Raw genomic sequence first — 18,429 nt, forward strand, 5'->3', positions numbered from 1 at the left:
AGACGGAAGTGTTTTACAAGCATGATGAACGAGCTAATGAATGACAATGCCACCAGTTAAGACAACCTGCAGAGGTCGGATTTATAGCATTGATTGACAACCAACGGAATGACTTCGGATTAAAAATCTATACAATGGTCAAGGATAGATCAAATATTACTTGAGATGCATTCAAATAAGGTGAATATCCCCCATATTTTAAGGGCCATGAGAAACGTGAAAATCTGCTGCCATGCAAGCAATTTGCCCACTTCCCCAATCTGGTCCAGAGTAGTCACGCATGCAGCTCTTCCAGCACTGGCCCTCATTGGTTCGCATGAAACGGTTCGAGAGACCCTCACAGCAACCCACAGACTACTTTCACTCCCACCAGAAAGCACTTACTGATAAGAGACTGAACACTCGGACCAGGCAGAGAGTTCAGGACAAATCCTAAATGAAAAATGGCTGTGGTGTAATGTTTTACAGGCAGTGCCGTTTTCAGCCATGCTTGATTTGTACAGGTCGACATCACTGCAGAGTATAGTTTGATGGGACAATTGTATTATGTATAACAAGTTCATATTCAATGATTCATAGTCAGATGGCTACGATTACACATGAGGCGAGTTGCATAGGCTGGCAAATCGAAAGAAACGAGTCGCCCATCTTTCAAACAATCCTCCACAACCGTCCCCAGAGAGCAGTTTACTCGAGTTCAGAAACCAGCGCTGCAGGTTAGGTGGATGTTATAACTAGGCTGGCAGCACACGCCGTCCCTAGGCTTTAGACAGCAGCTTAAGTTGAAGGCTACTAACAATTGGTCATGGAACTGGTTGCCTAAGCCAGGACGTTAGGATACCTCTCAGCTCAGAATATAGCAGCACCAACTTCTTGTACCACCGTTTATACCAGCAGTCAGTTTCAGGATGTTAACTCAAAATTGGAAACAGATTTTTTTTATAAAAGTATTACCGAAACATCCTTCGAATTAAATTCAAGCAAGGCTGCAGAAATTTGTTTACCTCCTGCCATCTGCAATACGGGACACTACTGCCTCCTAGTGGCAAGAGAAGTCAACAAATACAGGCAGAGTCAGCAGATAAGAGGAACTTATATTTATTGAACAAGTACAAAAACAACAAACAATGCAAAGGTTATTCAGAGGGCAGGGAGGCTTACGTCAGCAGGAGGAATGGCCTACGGAAGAAAACACAGATAATCGGAGTCATGAGGCTGTGACTCGACTCAAAGGCCAGACCTCAGTGCGTCGATTCAGCACTCACCAGTTCTTCAATAATGACCAGTCCCTGCTTGTCGACCTCCTCCGTGTCGCTCTCGTTACGAGAGCAGTACTCGTCGCTCTCCGTCTCCACCGCACTGGGCTGAGGAACACCACGTCGTTAACACGGGGAGCAAAGCACAAGCAGTGAACACCCGCTATATACACACATTAGAACCAGAGAATACCACTTTATGGTTTGACTTGGTAACTTTACATGCAGTGTGTGCAGACACGTCAAACTCCAAGGCGCAGACCTCCTGAATGTATAAATGCCAAGTCAAAGGGTAGTATGAAGGGGCCACCTCGTAGTCCGGGTCTTCTTCAGAGCCCTCGTCCGTGGCCAGCTCGTTGGCGAAAGCCTCCACCCAGGTGTGCTGCTCCGGCTCGTCTCCTTCCTCGTCCTCATCCTCGTCCAGCTCATCCTGCTTCCTCTTGTTGCCCTTCCCACATGGCTTTGTGGGTGAGATCCGCATCTCTGCGCAAACAAGACATACCGATTCAGCTGTGGGGACCATTACTATGACTCCAGCTGTTAAGATTACCTTGTACACAGTAGTAATCCTTAATACTAGTTTGCCAAATGCTAAATTGTTGATAGATTTAGCATTTAGGCTAAGAATAACATTCCAATTATGGAGTAAATAGCTGCAGACATGGTAACCAGACGCTTTTATCCAATAACGACTTACAATAAGTAGGTTTATCAGAATAAAAATGTAAACATTACAATATACACATTTCCCGAAGCATGCAGTGTTGAGAATCACGGGTGAACACACCTGGGGAGAGGGAGCAGCCGACGCTGGCGGGGACCGGGTAGCCCAGGGCGCTCTGCATGCGGCGGGGCAGGACGGCCATGATGATGCGGGTGATCCGGCGGAGGCGCTTCAGGCCCTGGCGGCTCGGACGGGCAGGAGTGGAACCCAGGACGGGCACTTCGGGGGTGCTTTTAGGTCGAAACCCGAACATGTACCAGAAACCTCGGTAGGCACGAATCTAGCAGCGAAAAACGATCGTTACCACGAAAGTAAATGAGCACGATTAAAGTAACACGGCTGTCGAGCACGAGGTGCGTTAACGTTACATACCATGATGCTGAACGGCCAGAACCGAGATACGTAGTAAAGCACACCGGTAAAAACGCCGCTTCTCTTCACAACTTGAACCTGAGGGCATTTTACATCAAAAGTTTTGAAGTCTACACTCTAAAGTCAATTATCGTGTTTAGCCTCAACTTGGGCCTAGCCCCGTGACGTCCAGAGAGGCAAACTAGGAGACACACACGCTTACCTCCACTTTCTCCACCTCCACATTCTCCACCACTACCACTTGTTGTTCCGCAGAGTCGCTGGCCATCCTGCTGCAGACAGCTGGAAAAGTACGTTGAAGTATAAAGTAAAAAATAAAAAGGAGCCGAAGCAGCAGGACACTACTGAACCCAGAGTTCGGAGGTGTAATGTACCCAGTAGCGTTCAACGTTTAACCAATCAGTGCACAGAATCAACCCGTGTAATCAGCATAGACCAATGAGAAAGCTGTACCAATTAACACTGCCCAAGAGTGCACGATGGCTTTGACAGTCAGATCCTAGATCCGTTTATGATGAGTGATGACACCGTGAGATGAAAATTAACTCATTGTAAGCTAATGAGCTTCACGCTCATGTTTTGAATCTTTTAACAGTAATCAATCACATTCATAAATTCGAACTCTTCTAATTCGAATAACCATATATATATATATATAGTAATTACGTGAACGTTTCTCTGACTTTGATTTCTGAAATGATGCTCACTAGGCGCAGCCAAAAGCAACACTACAGATATGACAACAATCAAGATCGTCACGGGAATGATAATAATAATAAAAACACATTCAGTTCCTTTGGTTGTAAACACTCTCCATGAGCTATTTTCGCTATGTACTCGATGTGAGCGCGTGGATATTCAAGAGGCGCTGAGGAGGCATGAGAGCAGCCCTATTGACCCTCCCCCTCACAAGGCCAGATCGGGAGGCGCTTCCGCCACTCAAACCGTCACATCTACGCACGTCGTTCTCCTGAGGAGTGTGTGAGCGTGTGTGTAGGGAAGGAGTGTGTGTGTGTGTAGGGGAGGAGTGTGTGTGTGTGTGTGTAGCTGAGGAGTGCGTGAGTGTGTGTCTAGGGGAGGCGTGTGTGTGTGTAGGGGAGCAGTGTGTTAGTGTGTTCATCAGGGGAGCAGTGTGTGTGTGTGTGTTTAGGGGAGGAGTGTGTGTGTGTGTGTGCGTCAGGGGGAGGACTTTGTTAGTGTGCGTAGGGGGGGGGGGGCAGGGGGGGGGCAGTGGAGGGCCCATCGAGGTCGGTATAAAAGGCGTTCCCGGTCGTCCCCCTCCACCAGCCCAGCGGGAGCAGAGGAGAGCGAGGGCCGATGCCGACCGTAACCATGGACGACGACCCAACGGTGACGCGCAGCATCAGCGCGGGCGCCGTCTCCGGCGGCTCCGACGGCGCCCCTTCCACCGGCCCGGCGGCGGCGGCGGCGGCGTCGCGGCGCCACAGCAGCGCGGGGATGCGGGCCCTCCTGTGGGCCACCCGCGGGGCCCGGTCCCTGGGCAGCTCCCTGGGCTCCGGGCTCCACAGCAGCCGGGACGGCGCGTTCCCCCCCCACATCCTGACCCCCGACAGCGTCCCGCCCTTCACCATCCCCAGCCTGTCCCTGCAGCCCGACGGCCCCCCCAGGGGGGCCCGGCACCCCAGGGGCCGCCCCGGAGAGGAGGAGGAGGAGGAGGAGGACGAGGAGGAGGAGGGGGACGTCGACGAAGGTCTGGGGGCGGAGCTGGCGTCGTCTCTGAGCGTCTCGGCGTCTCGCTCCGAGCTGTGGCGGACGACGTCGTCCTCCTCGGACCTCCGCGTGCCCCCGCCCGACCGACGCGCCCAGCGGACCGTCTCGGACCCCCTGAGGAGGGGGTCCCTGCTGAGAGAGGGCTCCTACCCGGGGCCCTACCGGGAGGAGGTTCGCCGCTCCTACCAAGGGCCCTACCTGGAGGACGCGCACCGGCACGGCCTGGACCCGGCCAGCAGGGCGGCGCTCTCCCTGCCGCACCTGGCCAAGGTGACCACGCCCTACGGCTTCGTGACGCTGAGCCAGAGCCCCCAGAGGGCGAGCGAGGAGGTGCTGCTCTGCCCGGTCGGCCCGCATCGCGCCTCGGCCAAACGGGACGCGGGGCCGTCGACGGGGGGGCGGCGGCGGCTGCCGCGCCAAGGCCCCCCTGGAGAGGACGGGCGGCGCAGGGGACAGAGGCCCGCCGCCCCGCCCCCCCCCGGGTCAGAGGTCGTCCGAAGACTCGGGCGACGCCCGGACGGAGGCAGCCGCGACGGCGGCCGTGTCTTCACAAAGGGGGGCGAGCAAGAAGCCGAAACGGCGGCTCTACGACATCATACGGAAGCACATCCTGCCGCTTCATTAGACACTCAGGGCGGGACTCAGGGCCGACGGGGGGAGAAGGACGACCCAGGGGTGTGACAGCATTCATGTGACAGCTTTCATGTTGACGGTTTGAACGTGTGAAGGTGCATTTCCTGTTGCACCGTCTTGCTGTCTACCAGGAAAATCTTTATCTCCCCTTTAATAAAAAAGGAAACTCGCTTTGCTTTCATTTCGCTGCCTCATGTCTCTGTGTGCCTCAACGTCCATCACACTGATGCTACGTGGTATGAATGCACTTTGCTGATTTGGGTTGTGTGCTGAGTTAAACCCTGAAGTACTGTTATGAATAGTAGCTGTAGAAGTAGTGGTTCATAGTATTTTCTCACAGGATATAAACAGAGTCATAGGCTCTGGTTCGTTTCATATATATATTCAACATAGGGGGGAGTTGTTCCTAACTTCATCTGTATTGTGTGTTTATAAAATAAACTAAAATCATAGACGAAATGTCTTTAGTTATGTCAATGCATTTCATGCATAGGTTCATTTGGGTGGATATGTAATCTATCCCTCCCCGTGTCTGTTTTCCCTCACTCGGACCAGCGCTAAAGAGAGCATGCACTCACCCGGGTCTGTCCTGACGTCTGCACGGTGCTCTCGTACCCTCCACGCTCTCCTCTCCCCCTCGTTCTCTGAGTGTGCGAGGAGGAAGCTCGCAGCTGAAGAGAGAGACAGCCAATGACGCTCGCCCACTAGAGCTTTGTAGTCAGAGACCCTTATCTTCCTCCATGTTCTGCCATTAAGACAAGTGACATTGTGTGTGAGTGGGTAGTCTCAATACGAAACACTGAGTCATGGCTGGGGCCTCTGGAATAAATTCAACGAGAGGGGCCAACATGAGTGTTGTTTCCGGCCCTGATTTGTTTCACCATGGTCACGCAGCCATGATTCAACACATGTCTTGAATTGGTGAGGCCTTCTCATGACGTGAGAGCGTTGGACCTAGTAGAGCGAAGCCGCACTGCGGGCTATGGACTTGCTGATATGAGCATCTCGTTCCGTCAGGAGGAAACCAAAACCAAAACATCTTCAAGTAAAAATGAATGATTTCTGCCTGATGTGTTGACGCTCGTCTCTTGAAAGTGAACACACTTTAGCCCTCATTGTATAATTAACAATTAAAACTATTAGCCCTTGACATTGTTATTCCAGATTCTGAAAGCGTAATTTCCCAGATTTGTTCTGGCCTAGCTTGAGGTACAGAGGTTGGAAATGGTGGTACTGAAACATGTTTGTCAAAGGGCCTGTTGGCTATCAGTGGAAGAATATAGACATCCAAGATTGGAAAAGGTGAGAAATAAAACAATTGAGGAGCGATTGGCTAAAAATATCTTTTGAGATGGTTGAGAGGGGACTGCGCGCTTTTCATGCTGTGAAAAAGAAATGACTAATAGCGGGAAACCTGAAGTGCGGAAATATGAACTTTGATATAGTTTGAAAACGACACCTGTCCTTTTTAAAGAGGTCATCTCAAAGATTTTCATGATAAATAAATGTCTGTTACCTCCCTATCTATGGTTGAGCGAGGCAACATCATGCAGTTAGAGCCTATGGCCATCATAGCCCCAGGGATTATGTTATTCGGTGTGACAGTTTTACCGCTCATCACCCAAGGTATTAGAACAGAAAACAAAACTGGTGGCTTCCTCAAACTTAAAATTAGAATAATTAATACGAATAGCATACCTTTGTAGAGGTTAAAAGACTTTCAAATACTTAAATGGCAGTAATAGTGCCTTTGCTAATACAATTCTTACCAAATGAAGGACTCAGGTTGACATATCTAGGATTTGGTAATTTCTTAACTGAAGGAAATGATGAAAGATTTTTGAAAATACTTTGTTGGTATAGCTTGTTCCTCATTTTTTTCAAACTGAGGTTAGAAGAGCGACAGCAGTTAGGCTTTTCCGTTACCAACCTCAACTCAGCAGAGAGAGAGAGAGAGAGAGAGAGAGAGAGAGAGAGAGAGAGAGAGAGAGAGAGAGAGAGAGAGAGAGAGAGAGAGACAGAGACAGAGATGCAGAGAGAGAGAGAGAGAGGGAGAGGCAGAGAGAGAGAGAGAGAGAGAGAGAGAGAGAAGGAGAGAGAGGCAGAACCAGCCAGAACGAGAGGGGAATAGTTCAAACAGGGCATCAGTATGACCTGCGGCACTATACCACAGTGAGAAACTGACACAAGGCTCCGTGCTGCTGTATAAACTGGATCTACAGCGTTTCGGTTCTCAACCCAGTGGAGGGGGAAGCAGTCACCCGGTCTTCCAGATGGAGTGGGGTGGGAACCTTCGCCCTACGAAGACACGCTCGGGCCCCCCAGCACTGCCCGCCAAGCAGCGCAGGTAGGTCCCCCCCCCCCGCCCACCACCCCCCGCCGACCTCGGCTGGGGGTTCTGCATCGCTGAACACCATCGCCGTGACGACCCTCTCCTCCTCCGGTTTTTTGGTTCTGTGGGATGAAACCAAACAATTGTTCAATGGATGAATGTAGCCTGTATTATATGTTACACATTGAGAAATATAGGATGTAAATAGAGATAGAGCGGATGCAAGGATCCATCTGAGCGTGTGTTGTGACGGCTGTGCGGACATGTTCTCAGCATTAGAAAGCCCGCTGTCTTTAGATAACCCTCGACATGGCCAATGACAAGGGCGATGTGCTCATATCACGACCTAATGAAAGTTACGCAAAAGGGAATGTCTCCACACCTGCGGTAGTTAACCCCGATGAAGAGCACAGCAGTGAACATGAGCCAGGGATTATAACCGTACTCATAGCCGTCATGAGCCCATGGGACCCAAGTCCCTTTGTTTCCCACTAATCAATGTGCTGTGTGTGTGTGTGTGTGTGTGCATGTGTGTGTGCGCGCGTGCGTGTGTGCGTGTGCAGGAGCATGTACTCCGAGGGTTCCAACGTGGACATGGACTGGGGGATGGTGGGGCTGCCCAGCCTGGCCGGCCTCCGGCTGGACCAGCCGGACCCAGACGTGTTCCTGGAGGGGGTCTTCTGCCAGGAGGCCCAGTGTCCCCTACACAAGGGCTCCGGTGAGGTCAAAGGTCATAGCTCAGGGGGTCGGCCATGACAAGCGGGGGGGGGGGGGGGGCCGAAACACCAATGTCTGGGATCAACCTGCTTAGACATTTACAGTTTTATTAACCTTTACATTCAGGCCATTCAGCAGACGCTATCATCCAAAGCGACCTACAATAAGAGCTCTAGTGTACTTCTCTAGTGGGTTTCTTCAGTGTGTGTTTCTCTAGTGTGCGTTGTTCTAGTTGTGTGTCGCTCCAGTGTGTGTCCCTCTAGTGTGTCGCTCTATTGTGCGTCGCACTGGTGTGTTGCTCTGATGTGCGTTGCTCTAGTGTGCGTTGCTCTAGTGTGCGTCGCTCTGGTGTGTTGCTCTGATGTGCGTTGCTCCAGTGTGTGTCGCTCTATTGTGTGTCGCTCTATTGTGCGTCGCTCTGGCGTGTTGCTCTGATGTGCGTCGCTCCAGTGTGTGTCTCTCTCTGAGTGCCGCCCTGCCCTCTCTGCGGTTCCTCTTTCTCATGAACCACAGGAGGAAGGAAGTTACACCTAAGAGACACATTTCACACCCTGATGATCAGACATCCTAGGCGTCTTCATCAAGCGCTGAAAATACGAGCCGCATTCATACACACGATAGTATGACTATCGTGTTGGTATTACACTTCATTCAGACATTCAGAATATAAATAAACGCCCGCCGCCAATATACTGGCAGTGGGTTGTAGAGTTTAACAATACAATAGACCCCCTGGTGCTTTTAGCTCTTGTAGATTGTCCACTGTTTCCTATGAGCATCTATTGTGAAAATGACCATTCATTGACGTGCTCACTCTGAAATCCGCAGTCTCATCCTGCTGTCATGAGGACGAGGTTTTCTCAGAGGGCTTTCCCCCACCTGTCCCCCGTAAGAAGCTGGTGCGCGCCATGTCGATGCCCGAGGGGTGCACCCCGCCTACTGCCCCACAACGGCCACCTAGGCCCCCCGTGTCGGCACTCAATAAACAGCTCACCGACCTACGATGCTTCGACAACCCGCTCTACATATTGTCGCCACTAGAGGGCGCCATTTCCCCGGAGCGCAGTGAAGCGCAGACAGCAGCCACAGCGAATCCGCTTCTATCGTCCGACCCCAGCAGTGACACAACGCCCCTCTCTCAACTGTCGTTTGACACACCGGACGAGCAGGTGCTGCCGTACCTGTCGAGCGAGGCCGCGGGGGTTATCATCGCGCAGAGACATCTGTTGTTCCTCCGGAAAGCTGCGGACGCCTTGGAGTCCGACCTTTTGATGCTAGGGGAGGCTGGCGGGTTGTCATACTCACCGGAGGACTTCCAGCTGTGTGACGGGTATGAGCCCAGGCAGATAGGAGATGACGTCTACATCAAACTGCACTGCAACAAGCTTCCAAACAAAGTACTGGGTGCAAGGGTAAGTCCATACTGCAACAAAATCGAACATGTTCATTGAATGTTGCTCTTGATATTTTAATATGAATAGCATATTATAATGTGCATGACAACCACCCACTGTCAAAAAAACATCTCAAATATCTAATGTTTACTCAAAAATACTTAATTGGCCATTTTGCATTTCTACATACAGGTGTACAATCCAGATAACCATTCGGCCCACTCCGTCCCCCAGTCGCCGCACGTCAACCTGCGACAAGTCCTCATTAATTTCTCACCTAGCAGAACACAAGAGGCAGCAGCACAGCCAGACTGCACACCTCCAATGCGGCCACTGGGTGGCAGTAGTGAGTTTGTTGACAGCCAACTGGTTTCCCCCATAAATAACTCTCCGACTATTATAGAGTTATTGGAGAGGGGACATGCTGTGAGTGTTGAAAGAGATTTTCCTCAAGCCACACTAGGGGACTTCTTTCAGGGCCGCTGTGCCAAGCAAACCTCTGATCCCGCGCTATATGCGAAACAGCTGTGTCTCCTGTTGCTGCAGGTGGCCACAGGCCTACAGCCGCTGTGCAGTAACGGAGCAATGTACACAGAGTTAAGACCGTCCAATGTTTTCCTTGTGTGGCCCAGTAGGGCGCCAGCCGCGTCCGACAGAGCAGAAAGTAGAATGGACAAAGAACGAGACGCGGGTGAAGACAATGTTAGAGCCGCGGTTCAGACGCACTGGGAGAGAATAGGAGCGCCTCGCGTGGTTCTCAACAACACACCCTATAGGGCCTCTTCCAAACATCACACCGTGTCCTCCACCAACGCCCAGATCGGAGGGCTGATTCTCCAAGGCCTCTCCTCTGTCAAGCGGGGCTCGCTTCCAAAATCCACCAGCGATCCTTACACTGAGAGACTGCTGGATCTGGCGGGATGGCTTCAGGACGAGAGCGCCGCGCTGCCGCTGTCACACACGAAGACCATCCTCCAAGCCCTCCTCTGGGGGCCCCGGGCCCAGCTCTTCACCTTCCACATCGGCTCGGCCACGTCCACCATGAACTCCTGGCTGACCATCAGCCGCAGCTTGCTGGTGCTGAAGATGGCCGAGAGGGGCCTTCTCCAGGCCGGGCCGCCCATGGACTGGGAGGCGTGCCTCCGCCTCAGGTACTTTGCGTCCTGTGACGCCGAGGAGTTGAGCAGTGCCTCCGAGCGCCTAGCGCTCCTCCGAAAGCTATGAAATATTTAGAATATTTTGGTTCGATACATGTATTTTTTATAATTTATGGCAATGACCTGTATTAAGTTACACTGAAGATGACGTCACTGGCCTGCCACACTTGCGTGGCTGTTTATAAGCTGCGAGTCTTCTGATCATGCGCACCACCGCTGCTCTACATTTTTGTTTTGCATCGCATAAAACGGCGTTGAAACAATCTAATAAAAAACGCCTTTGCATCGGCAGTGTTGAAATAAGGGGCTCATGCGACTGCTTTCCAATCCCAAGTGACCATTTTTATTTAGAACAGTTACAACAAGCACATTTCTGACCAGAGAACCTGAACAAATTGAAATCCATGCACATATTGAAAAAAATATATATTAACATGAATCAATAGTCGTCAATGACATGAATGACATGTAGGATTTCACCATTAGGACGACCTTGTAGAGATGATCATTGGGTTGCATCAAAAGTGATGTACAGGAATTGAAGCACTACACATCACAGAGAAAATAACTAAAACAGGATGATTTCAAACGGATGCTTAATTTATATTCCTGGCCTGTAACATCTTAATCATCATTGCAATACAGCAGATGGTAGCTAGAAATCAAAACGAACCTGAACGCCTTTCACCGGAGAGAAAAATAAACACTGAGCGGGAAGTATATTAACCTTCACCAACATTACAAATTTAAAACGGGGGGGGGGGGGGGATTCTGAAGCCAAACAAAAACAACAACAGTTAGAATGGTAAATGGGGTCACTTAATCATCGTCAGAAGAGTCCCGCTCCATGGTGTAGGCCATGAAGAAGGCCTCAGGACGGGCCGGGACGAGGGGGTGACCCGGTCTCACAATCTCAAAGCCCAGGAAACTGAAGGTGCGCACCAGGGTAGCTGAGAGAGAGGGGGGTACAGTTAGCACAAGGGCGGGGTATTGCCAGGTACCCCACCATTCAATTCAATTCTTGAGGCCTTGATTCGATATCGATTCGATATTGGTTATATTGCTTCGATATCGATTCAATAATGCGTGCAGATGAAAAAAAAATACCTCAATGTTATTTAAAATAACCATTTCAAAATGAATTAACCATTTCAATGTTCTTTAACTAGCAAAGGGGGAATACACCATTGTATAGTATTGTTCCTGAGCTAAACTTGCAGTATAAAAGTAATAATCATAACATGGACAAATGTAAAAGGGCAAGTACATGTAGGCATACTCGCTTCTAGATTGCAATGACTGAGCGTGCTTCTTTTTTTTTTTTTTTATGGAAATAATCGATTAAAAAAAAATACTGAATCGCAATTGAATCAAGAACAAATAAATTGCAGTGCATTGATGAATCGATATTTTTACCCCGCCCTATTCAACATCTATGAGCCCAGGAGTCTGAATCACATCCAGGCCGAATGGAATCACAATAGACAAAGTGTCAAGGTGACGTGGAACAGGTCCACGATGCTTCCATCAGTAAACGGTCAATGGACTGCATAAATAGAGCGCTTTTCTAACCAGTGGCCACTCAAAGCGCTTTACAATATTGTCTAACATTCACCCATTCATACACACATTGACACGCCGACGGCGGTGGCAACGACGCAAGGCGACAGCCAGCTCGTCGGGAGCAGTCCAGGTGAGGTGCCTTGCTCAGGGACACCTCGACACTAATAGTCCACACTTCCCAGGCCTATATATTGAATATATTATCTGTATTGTTAATTTCCTGAATATCCCTCCCAGGTTTGATCAAGTGTCATCTTTTCTTGTCGGTGGCCTTTAAAATGTAGTTTCTAATCTTTACACAACCTTGATTTGAAAGGCAGGCTTAACAATCGGTACTTCAAAAGTCTAAAGTGTACCTCACTTAAAAATGAATCTATTACTTTGTGTGGCACTATAAAAGGAAGACATGGGTGAACTATTAGGTCCAAAGTATACACAGGCATAATGGAGCCGGTTTAAGCTGAGGTAGCTTATTCAAAGTTGGTTTATTGGTTAACCAAGCGTTGTGTACCTGTTCGAGGACGCCTGACCTTTGTTTTCTAAGACTTGGAGAATAGTCATAAATCGATCCAGATTTAACTCTTTCCGTAGCTAACCCCACACAGAAGGTTCTACGCTGAGAAGGGTCATCTCTCTGACCACGGATCAGAGGCGGCACCTTTTGACCATTTAGCGACCCGACTGCCCAGCCCTCGAGGGACGGGGCGGGTATCTACCCCAGGGCTCCCACTGAGTGTGTCTGCTGGGACGCAGTGGGCCGGGCGGGCTCACCTCGGTCGTCCCGGTTCTTGTGGAAGCAGATGAACACGTGGTCAGCCTGCAGCTTCTCCTCCGCAAACTCCAACAGAAGTGCCAAACTGAGGGAGAAGAACAACAGTTGAAGGGGACATATTATACCACCAGGTGTGAGCGTGGTCAGCCATTACAAGCCATTCTTGGTTTTTTTTATGTGCAGCTTCTGAAATCGCAGGTGGGCGTGTCCACCTAGATGGGTGCTGGGTAGAGCAGCCCCCCAGCCTACCTGGACTGTTGCAAACGTTGCGCAACTATCTGTCATACATCTAGGTGGACACGCCCACCTGTGATGTCAGAAGCTGCACAATTTCAAAACAGCTTGTAATGGCTAACTCGGGGGGGGGGGGGGGGGGGGTCGTGTGGGAACGCGGCCTCACCTGTCCTTGCTTCCCTCTGGGAGGGGCCCGGGGAGGATCTCGATGTAGAGGTTCCCCCCTTTCAGTGCCACCCTCCAGACACACTTCTTACACTCAGTGCGGCGGGGCTCAAAGTGGAGGAAGCGCACCCTACCGTTGGCGGGAAGGGGCTCCTCCAGAACCAGCAGCTGAGCGTCCTGGAGGACAGAGAGAGGGAGGGACAGGGAGTCAGCCCACAGAGCTGGTGTGTGTATACCAGAGGGACAGGGAGTCAGCCTACAGAGCTGGTGTGTGTATACCAGAGGGACAGGGAGTCAGCCCACAGAGCTGGTGTGTGTATACCAGAGGGACAGGTATACACACACTGGCAGACATGAAAATGTCTGCCAGTGTGTTTATAGTTTAGAAAGAATAAAGTTGTATCCGTTTAGGATAGGGATAAGTGCCTAAAACACATTTGATCGAAAATGGCGGGGAAAGAACCTGTGAATTAAGCTAGGGACACCAGGGATTTATTGTTCATAGACAAGATAGTGAGAGGACAGCTTGTGAAGCGCTACGATGGATGGCTATCAAGGTTGATTCTGATAGCACAACAGACACGGGCCTGGATCAGACAGTGAAGCAGATCCGCATCCTTTAGAGAGGCCGAGGCAGGGGTTAACAACATCCAATCAAAAACAAACCCTTTTCCCATTGAACTCACCGAGTAGAAAAGCGTTGCAGAAAGATTGCGATCCCGTTGATCATTCCCTCGCCCACCTGGGATCTTCAGGGGTGGGTGAGGGGCATCAGGAGCACCACTGAGGCCCCGGACACAGGTGACTGCTGCGGGGCGAGCACCTCCGGGGGCTGGAGATGCTGGAGGAACGGCGACAAGGAGACAAACGTAGTCGGTTAGGGCGAGGGCACCGTCGTGTTTACAGAGGCTGAGAGGAAGGGGCGGGGACTCGACTGCACACATCGCCGAACAACACAACATGTAGGAGACGTGCCCCGGGCTGGCTTCACTTGTTACACAACAGCGGGACAATGAGCATGCGCCACTTCGTCTGCGGTGACGCAATCTGTTGGCACGACGAAAAATAAAAAAAGCAGAACATTGTTTTCTTTGCTTTCGACACTTTCCGATGCCACAGAAGCGCGAAGACTTACGACGTGATAAAGGGGGGCACCGTGTACAATGGAAAACGTGCCCGGGTAACATTTTAACCACAGGTTGGATAGTCACGTCGGTGGCAAGAAAAACACTGCCACCCTATGTACCTGCCTGCTCTCTGACCCACTTAAGGAGACACGGCAGCAGAGGAGAAAACAACAGATTATAAAAGCTGTCCCGACAGCCATTTTGATTTAAGAGGCCAGTAAATGCATTAGGAAATTGACCTAGCCTTGTGAGGCATGCATGTCTCTGCAGCCTGCGGTGACAGCGTCGCACGCCCCCCCCCCCCCCCCAAAGCTCCACCAACAGCACGGCCGCCACGGCAACTCAAACTCACAGACGGCCGCTGACGCAGACGCCACCGCCGTGCTATATTCAGAGCGGACGTGCGAGAACCCAAAGGAGGAAAGCCATTGTCGCCCTCGCGCTTCAACTCCCGAGCCCGTATGCATTATTCACGGCCGGCTCAGAGGAGCCCGGCTCCATATTACATAACAAGATGGAATTCACCACAGTGAACACAGGAAGCGGGCAGCAGCCTGGGAAGCCTCTGGCCGGGGTCACTGCAGTACCTGGCCAGCGGCCACCAGTGATTCTAGTCCCAAATCCTCTTTGTCTGAAAATTAAACCCCTGTTGACATGGCCGAAAGCATTTGAGAATGCTTGTGTGCAAAGTGGGCAACGCACACAACACAACCTTACCGGAAGAGTTATCTCTGCTAGGACAGCTGCTCGGGTCACATTGTGAAGGGATGAGGGCTGCTTGCGTAACGACGCATTTTTAGTTTAAAAGATTATTCCACGAAGCCAACAGATAATGACACGCGTTTTAGATAGGTAGATTAATTCATTAATGCATTTGGTTGATTAGCACTGATGGCAGGTTGTGAGTTCAAACCCAATTCATTTGTATCATTTTTAGAAATGTAAATGCTTTTTCACCATGGGTGGGTTTTACTTCTGCATAGATAACCACTGGGTGCACGTGACATCTGTGATCTTTATAACTAGAAGATTACCTATCGTACAAATGATCACATTGGTATATCAGAAATTAACAGGGAACTTGGCCTCTACTGTGCCAAGAGAGCTGCTAGTATTAACCGGTAGATAGACGTGCAAACCGACGACGTGGTTACCTATTACCCAACTGTTGTTTATACCTGAGAACTGTCCACGAAGGACTATAATCCAACCGCAACACTCAAACGTCACACTTCAACGCAAAACAGGACAGGTCCACGTCGACCAACATGTATGAATTCCTTCTTCCTTCCTACATTATTTCCCCTTAGGGCTACAGATAGCAGGGGGACATTTCCACTAATATTAAGCGCGTCTAATTGTCGAACCTGACGAAAACGATGAAGCCCATTTCATGTCAGGACATGAAAGCAAACCGCGCTAATCAAAGCCTGCGCAATCGGGCGTTATATTGGGTAACTTAACGAGCGCAACCATCACGTTTTTACATCTGCAGAGAAACTAAACAACAAGCCGATTTTTGCATTAATTGCTGTAATCGCATTGACTCTGAACCACATCATTAGATCGGCACATATACGGGATTTTTGTGTGGTGGATTCAAACGCGTTTCGAGCCAATAGGATACACCGTATACCCATAGCCCGAAGCTACGTGACGCACATGCAGGGGAGATGGAAAAACACTGATACACAAATATCCATCGATTGGGAATCACACTAATTGCCTTCAAAACGTCGCAGTCGTGCATTTCATACATGAACATAACGATACTGACACGGCCCGAACCGAGTCCACGGATTCATCCGAGGACAACACAGGCTCTGGGTTGGGGTTTGATTGACACATGTGTTTACTTTCCGTCCACAACACCACCAGCCGTCCGGGGTAGCAGCTAGCCAGTCAGATAGCTCAGAGCCCCGACCTGACGGCTCATCTTCCTATATAAACACACTCTGAACCCGATGGTTCGTTCACCCAGTGCCCGGGACGTTAACACCTCACCCCGCGGTGGGCTGCATCACCCCCTGCAGTCATAGAGCATGTTAGCCTGTTAGCCTGCTAGCGGATTAATAACCAGAGGTTAGTATCGGTCAAACTCTGCTCAAAACACATCAAAGAGCCACAATCATCTAAATTAAAGTCTTTATTGGGGTTTTAAATGGTTTAAGGCGGACTACTTCAGCAGCTTAGACATAAGAACGAGAAGTAGCGTTGATGGACGACGTTTCCCCGATCATTTTGACGAGTCGATGTAAACAAGTCATGAGCGTTCAGGGAGATCTCCGGCTCGGAGTGAAGGCCTCGGCGGCTAGGGCGACCGGGGCCGGGGCTGGAGCTCCAGGGACACGTACCTCTCACTCTCCCTGGACACCTATCTCTCACTCTATGAACACGTACCTCTCACTCTATGAACACGTACCTCTCACTCTCTGGAAACCTACCTCTCACTGGACCTATCTCTGACTCTCGGAACAGGTACCTCTCACTCTCTGAACACGTACCTCTCATCCTCTCTGGACACATACCTCTCACTCTCGGAGGTGACACTGGGATTCTCGACGACGGGCATCTCGACGGAGTGTCTCTCTTTTTCTCTAACGAAGCAGTGGCTATTCAGTATCGTCTGTAGGTGTGATTTGACCATCCGCCCGACCTCCTCTCTCAGATACTCTCTGTTCGCGTCTCTCAACGTACTGGAGGGGCGCGAGCCGCCGCAGCGGACTTTGTAAGAGAGGAGTGGCCAGGGGGCCGTGACGTCACTCGCACGGATAATGACATGACGTCATGTGTTCTACTTCGATTCACGGACTAATAATGTATATATCATAATAATAATATAATACTATTATAGTATTATAAATAATATAATTATCATAAAAAATAATCTGTTTTATTATTATTACGTAATCATAGCTTTTCACAATCTTGGGCTTTTATCCCGTGTCTCGGATATTTTTGGTCTGCATTTTTGTCAAATTATGCTCTGTGTGTACCGGTATGCGATCACATGTGAAATGCAACACAACACACAGTCAAATTATTATCTGTGCATGGAGTTGCTAAATAAATTGTGTGCACAGTATATCCTATATCTGGTCTCAGCAGCCGTGGTAAAACCCAAAACACGAGCGTTAACAGTAGCTGCGGCCGCCATGTTTCTTTCCAACAGCCGTCATCTGCGCCTGCCCGTCAACCTGTCACAGCGCGTGGTGCGCTGAGTTCGAGCCCTTTTAGTTATACGGTCAAAACATGAGCGCAAATGTTCAACATTGGTAAGATCCTTCCTTTTATTTCAGAATACATGTGTAGGCTACTTTAAGATTTCTTTGTCGGATTTTTCAATATTTTCAAAGTACACCTGCCAATGCAATGCATGAGGCAAGTTGTTATTAAAATAGAGACGCAACTGCATTGAGTGTGTGTGTGTGTGTGTGTGTGTGTGTGTGTGTGTGTGTGTGTGTGTGTGTGTGTGTGTGTGTGTGTGTGTGTGTGTGTGTGTGCAATGTGCATATCTTTATTGAATTATTGAAGCTAAACCCAAATCCTCACCCTAGAATAAACCAGAAGCAAGTTGGAAGAAAGTAGTTTAAAGTCACCAAAAGTAAGTAACGCGTGCTTGCTGTTATCATAACATGATATGACAGATTTGTTTTGCAACGAAGCTGACAGTCCATCTGTCCTTAGTGTCTTATGAGCGGATCCTGTCCATCGAAAGTCTGAACGACGTCGCTAACCCATGGAAGGGTTTCACCATGAACCGCTGCATAGCGGTGGCGCTGCTCGTGGTGTTGGTGAGCTCCAGTATGAATGAACTACACGGTGAGTTATTCTTTCATCCGGAGAATGCGCCATGTAGGCTGTGAAAGGCATTGAGGAAATTGTATAAATAGTATAGATTAACGTGTGTTTGCGTCTACATTTGTATTGCACATGTTGAATTTCACGGGAAGTAGGAGTGGTTGGTGGTGCAGGAACATCAGTGGCTTCTATATGCGTGTGACTGGGGGGGGAGGGGAAACACTTGAGTGAATATTCGAGGTAATGAAACCATCCGATTCCTGGCATGTGTAAGGCATGCTATCTTAAACGGGTGGTGTCATGGCACCAGGTGTGGGCTAATCACACTCACACCGAGTGGTGGCGTGACATCACCCCTTTAATAAAAGCTGATTCTGATTTAAACTGAACTCTAAAACCCCCCGATGTGCTTGTAGAAGCGGTGGATTACGTCTACGAGGAGACGTACCAG

At 49.8% G+C, this 18,429-nt stretch overlaps 3 protein-coding genes across 3 annotated transcripts; 1 reads left to right on the plus strand and 2 right to left on the minus strand.

The window, feature by feature from the left end:
- Positions 1-1,062: 1,062 nt before the first annotated feature.
- org (oogenesis-related gene) lies at positions 1,063-2,729 on the minus strand. The gene is made up of 6 exons (XM_056604747.1): positions 2,555-2,729; positions 2,353-2,430; positions 2,044-2,260; positions 1,567-1,739; positions 1,266-1,364; positions 1,063-1,179 (listed from the first exon to the last, which is right to left on the minus strand). Exons 1-6 carry the CDS (start codon positions 2,618-2,620, stop codon positions 1,141-1,143), a joined length of 672 nt encoding a protein of 223 aa, XP_056460722.1. The 5' UTR covers positions 2,621-2,729; the 3' UTR covers positions 1,063-1,140.
- Positions 2,730-6,848: 4,119 nt separating this feature from the next.
- Positions 6,849-10,719, plus strand: peak3 (PEAK family member 3). Its single transcript, XM_056604689.1, has 4 exons — positions 6,849-7,063; positions 7,612-7,766; positions 8,594-9,177; positions 9,352-10,719. Exons 1-4 carry the CDS (start codon positions 6,990-6,992, stop codon positions 10,381-10,383), a joined length of 1,845 nt encoding a protein of 614 aa, XP_056460664.1. The 5' UTR covers positions 6,849-6,989; the 3' UTR covers positions 10,384-10,719.
- On the minus strand, positions 10,618-16,889 carry oaz1a (ornithine decarboxylase antizyme 1a). Its single transcript, XM_056604750.1, is given in 6 exon segments — positions 10,618-11,266; positions 12,651-12,736; positions 13,052-13,227; positions 13,737-13,823; positions 13,825-13,891; positions 16,706-16,889. Coding segments are annotated over 6 exon segments (666 nt in total). The 5' UTR covers positions 16,825-16,889; the 3' UTR covers positions 10,618-11,135.
- Between the last annotated feature and the right edge of the window lie 1,540 nt (positions 16,890-18,429).

The sequence above is a fragment of the Gadus chalcogrammus genome, chromosome 12, assembly GCF_026213295.1.
Source record: "Gadus chalcogrammus isolate NIFS_2021 chromosome 12, NIFS_Gcha_1.0, whole genome shotgun sequence".
In the NCBI taxonomy this organism is placed as follows: Eukaryota; Metazoa; Chordata; class Actinopteri; order Gadiformes; family Gadidae; genus Gadus; species Gadus chalcogrammus.

What these genes read in the sequence shown, in the direction of transcription:
- org (XM_056604747.1), bottom strand. Translation starts at nt 2,620, where the DNA reads ATGGCCAGCGACTCTGCGGAACAACAAGTGGTAGTGGTGGAGAATGTG. An exon ending in TGGAGGTGGAGAAAGTGGAG is followed by an intron (nt 2,431 to 2,554) that starts GTAAGCGTGTGT and finishes AAATGCCCTCAG; the next exon opens with GTTCAAGTTGTGAAGAGAAG. An exon ending in TCTGGCCGTTCAGCATCATG is followed by an intron (nt 2,261 to 2,352) that starts GTATGTAACGTT and finishes TTTCGCTGCTAG; the next exon opens with ATTCGTGCCTACCGAGGTTT.
- peak3 (XM_056604689.1), top strand. Translation starts at nt 6,990, where the DNA reads ATGGAGTGGGGTGGGAACCTTCGCCCTACGAAGACACGCTCGGGCCCC. An exon ending in CTGCCCGCCAAGCAGCGCAG is followed by an intron (nt 7,064 to 7,611) that starts GTAGGTCCCCCC and finishes GTGCGTGTGCAG; the next exon opens with GAGCATGTACTCCGAGGGTT. An exon ending in ACAAAGTACTGGGTGCAAGG is followed by an intron (nt 9,178 to 9,351) that starts GTAAGTCCATAC and finishes TTCTACATACAG; the next exon opens with GTGTACAATCCAGATAACCA.